General features: G+C 39.2%; 1 protein-coding gene across 1 annotated transcript in view; it reads left to right on the forward strand.

Annotated features, from left to right (window-relative positions):
* Positions 1–4,730, forward strand: part of gdap1l1 (ganglioside induced differentiation associated protein 1-like 1) — a gene marked incomplete in the record, with an annotated part of 49,778 nt that overhangs the window by 29,626 nt on the left and 15,422 nt on the right. Inside the window, 1 exon segment of the mRNA XM_014022553.1 lies at positions 621–813. Coding sequence (XP_013878007.1) covers positions 621–813 — 193 coding nt within the window.

Genomic DNA, 4,730 nt, shown 5'->3' on the forward strand with positions numbered 1-4,730 from the left:
AGACCCCTACCCAAACCACTTCAATTTTGGGATGCAACTAGTACCATGACATTTATTAGGAATAAAGACTTCTGAGTTCTGGTGCATTTGTGCGTGCGGGGGTCATTATGTTACCGCTATGCGGTACCTAGTTATTGATTCATTTTGTTTTATCTGTTTGAAATAAAGATCAGTTAATTCTGCCAAACTGCTGATGTGACCTTTTCTCTTTTATCCATAATGTCCTTTGAAGCTGTTGCATCATTTTCTCCTTTCACTCCACGTTGTTCTTTTTTATTTTAAAGCAGTTCTGAGACACGGTGGTGAAACATGAAATTGCTACATGTTACTCAGCAGGTTGGTACAGCTGACCAAAGAGTGAGGGAATTAATTTGATGCATCAACCTTGTTCAGCTGGACAGTGAGAGGTTGAGCAGCTAAAGCCTGTCCTCTGCCTACATCCCCCGGAAGTTCTGGATCAGAGTTCAGTGAAATTATCATCGTTCTATTGGATGTAATTTCTACTGATATGGATCATGTCTCTACCATGATATGTACTGTTGTTGTTTTATCGCCCAGYCCTACAGTTTATTCAGATCAATATGCAGTAAAGGGTTAAAAGCAGGTGTTTGTGATTTCAGGTCCGTCTGGTGATCCATGAGAAGGGTCTGGTCTGTGAGGAGAGGGATGTCAGTTTGCCGCTGCAGGAGCACAAAGAACCCTGGTTCATGAGATTAAACCTGGGCGAAGAGGTGCCCGTCTTCCTCCACGGAGACACCATCATCAGCGACTACAACCAGATTATAGATTACATGGAGAAGAACTTTGTGGGAGGTATGACCAAACACCACGTAAACATAGATTCACCCGTTTGGGTCTCTGCAAAGGAGAATGGTTTCTGGCCCCTCTCTTTGTTTTTCTAAATGACTTCAGAAAAATCCCCAGTCAGCAACATTAAAAAAGACCCAGCCAAACCCAAGCATTGTTCATTTCAACAAATGATACAACCTCAAATCCAATGAAGGAACATGGTGTAACATCAAATTCAAAATGAGAGAATATTCAACCCATTCTCACTCCCAACTCGTCACATATTGACCCTTTTCCAAGGTTCCCTCTGCATCCAATTTTGACACATTGGGTACCCCCCTCGCATCAGTTATTGACAAGATGGGCGGAATCCGTTGTCATAATTTCAGAAAGTGTAGAAAATGCACAAATCTAACCGTACCAAAGCCTAAAATTACCTTTATTCACTCTAGAACCCCTGACCCTAGTACTTAAAATTAACCATCAACCCTGATCCCTAAAATTAACCATTTTTAGAAAGTGTAGGAAATTCACGTCAACTACGTGTCCCAAACCCTAAAATTACCTAATATTTGCCCTAGACATCCTATCCCTGACCCTACAACCTAAAATTAACCATGAACCCTGATTCCTGAAATTAACCACGGACCCCAACTCAAAGACCCCTACATTTTGCGTCCCGACGTGTCAAAACCGGACGCCAAGGGAACCCGGAAATGTCTGGTGCGTCAGTAACTGACGCAAAGGGCTTACCCAACACATTTTGACATGTTGATCAGATGCAGAGGGAACCTTGGAAGAGCGTCAATATCTGACGAGTTGGGAGTGAGAATTGTGTTAGAATATTTGCAAAAAAAAMCCAGTAAAGTTTATCCGATTTAACATTAAATATCTTGTCTGTAGTGTATTTAGTTAAATATAGGTTGAAAAGAATTTGCAAATCATCGTATTCTGTTTTTTATTTGTTTTACACAACGTCCCAACTTCACTGGAGTAGGGGTTGTACAATTTACTGTGAGCACTGTAAGTTTTCAGACGTAGCTGTCCAGAACAGAAAAACCAACATAGATCATTTATTGGCTCATCACCAAGAACCCAGACTTGTAACAGATGCTACAATGCAGATAACTCCCTGTAAAGCACCCGGAGGTCTTTGATTAGGGTACATCTGCCTGATGAGCCACAGAATTCATTAATTCACTTTATTTGAGCTTGTGAAGCTGGAAAAATGAGGACACTTGGAAGATGTCTCAGGCCCATCTGTCATCTTTGTGAGGTGTTCGTTTGTAGCGTGCAGTTAGACATCATAATATTTCTGCTGAATCACTGCAATGACTTTGCACCAATGTCACCAAAATCATCTCAGTGTTTCCTATAAAAAACTGTAAATGGTTTCAGAGGGAATATTGTCCCTGAACTAAAACATTAAGAAGATTTTTATTAACTGGAGTTGAAGCACGGGTCCAGGAGCTGCTCAGACAGACACGAGTCTGAAGATGTGATGAGAATGATGAAGCTGAACTCACAGTTCTTACAACGACTGGCTCCTGGGGTTTACTGTCATCATTTCTGCATCCTATAGGATCATCAGCTGAGTTATTATATAAGAAGGATGAAGCTCCAGATCAGACGAGAGGCTTCAGGGACTTGACTGGACTTTATTTAGTCATCACAGGTCCCGAGGGTTTAGTCTCCAGCAGCAGCAGATCTGGTTGACTGCTCGCTCTGTAATAAAAGACGATTGGCTTTCGTGTTTGATGTCTGAATGGGATTTAGTCCCGTTCTTTCAGCTGATTGATGGCGTGCTGTGTTCAGGTACCAGCAGACATTTCATTTTCAGCACGACAGTTACTCCTCTTCGTGATTCACAGATGTAATTTCTCTTTTTATCTTACATTTATTTAACTAGGCACTGATATGATGGATCTCTTTTACAAGGTAGGCCTGGGCCTGATATAACATAGTAAATGAATTAATTATCCAGCAGGTTCATTTGTTTATAGAGTAGGGCTGCAACTAACGATTAATTTAATAATCGATTAATCTGTTGATTAATAAGTCCTTAAGGATGCAAGTTATTGATAATGAAGTTGATTTATCTTATAGATTGATTAACAATTAATTAATAAGCAGCCATTTTTTTAAAAAAAACCAGAGTTTTCTCTTGTATCAAGAGGGTCTTCCCATAAAATGAAGGATTTTTTTATAATCTGAATTAAGAAACAGAAGCACATAATACATATTTTAACAATTTATTTTGCCAGCTGTATTAAACACTGACTGAAAAAATGTGCATTTCTCCTACATGAAACATAACAGAAATTTAATAGGTTGCTGAAAGAGGAAAATAGATTAAAATAATAAAATATGATTTTTAGATGTAAAACTATTATTAATTTATTATAATTAGAATTTATTTACATTTAACATTTTTTTCTCTAATTCTTTACTTTTTGTTTCATTCTTGTTGGTTCTGTTTGACTAAAACATTGTTTGACCCTACACAAACGATTATTTTTATAATCGATTAATCACCGATTATTTTTTCTATTAGTCGACTAATCAAATCATAGTTAATTGAATATAAAACATAGAGCTTATTGCGCCAGAATGCAGCTGCTATTATATAACCATGGTTAAATTTTAGCTATATGCTAACTAAAAATAATTGCTGTGGAAGGTAAGTTCTGCTCTGCAGATATTRYACAGGTTTCTCTTTCATTTTCTTAAAATGATCCCACACTTTTGAGCTCYGTTGTCAGGTAGCCATGATACCAGAGCCTGTCTGTATAATGTCTTGTGACGTCCACGGCCTACCCCAGTTACCACTACTGTACATGTGTGTCAAGGTCAGAAAGGCAGATGTGGCAGTGGAAGGTGTCAAAGCAGTTTGGAGAGGAAAAAAAAAAAGAAAACGATTAATCGATTATTAAATTAGTCATCGATTATTTTAATAATCGATTAGTCGTCGATTAATCGATTAATTGTTGCAGCCCTATTATAGAGATTTATCACCGGTAAGATTCAAGATGATCATCACAGCTAATTAAACTTAGCTAACACAAAAATAAATATAATTTAGTTGTTTTTACAGATATTGAGCTGAACGTTGCATCACCAACACATTGCATTAATTACACATAATGATATTTCCAAAGTTTTACCAATAACGTCTACAACTCTGTTCCTTCTGTTCAGATTAAACGCTGTTAAACTCCTTCATGCCAGGCCTTTAAAAACAGCTTTTGTATTAAAATTAGTGATGAGAGCTGATGCTGTAGGCTGCAGTCTGTCTGGAGAGAGTCTCGGAGACGAGACGTGCTGTGAATTACACACAGAGCAGCTCAACACTGTCGCTCAGACACAAAGACTGCAACAACTTTTACTGGGATTAAATCCTTCATTATTTGCTTACTTCTGTCTTAACCGTGCGTCATTAGACAGTGCAGTTTGAAAGATGCTTTCTTTTGTGGCTGTATTTACATCCCAGTGCAGTTTCAGACCATCTGGACCACTGCAGGGTGTGCCCAAGTCCACATGCCTTCTGAGACTGATTACTCAGTTTTCTGGAGCTCAGCCAGGCGCAGCTTCACTCCCTGCAAGCTTCTCCACTTACCCCGAGCAACCTCCTGAACACCCTTGTTTTTGTCAGAATGTGGCCAGCTGTGACCCTGCAGGCAGATAAAAACCTGCACTTTTCTGGTAAGACTTCCTGCTGGAGCCCAGCACCGGATCACCGGATCACTGAAACACTGAAACATTGGATCACTGGCTGTCCCAGCGCTACTTCATGAAGACAGTCAGAAAGTCAACTCCCTGGGCCTCATGCAAGAACATGTTTGTATTTTTATCCTAAATTTCTCTTACTTTTGTTCGTACAAAGGGTTCGTACGAACATGTCACGTCAGATTCAACAAACTCTTCTATCTTCAGGAAACGTG

This window comes from Austrofundulus limnaeus, unplaced genomic scaffold, assembly GCF_001266775.1.
Source record: "Austrofundulus limnaeus strain Quisiro unplaced genomic scaffold, Austrofundulus_limnaeus-1.0 Scaffold335, whole genome shotgun sequence".
NCBI classification, from domain to species: Eukaryota; Metazoa; Chordata; class Actinopteri; order Cyprinodontiformes; family Rivulidae; genus Austrofundulus; species Austrofundulus limnaeus.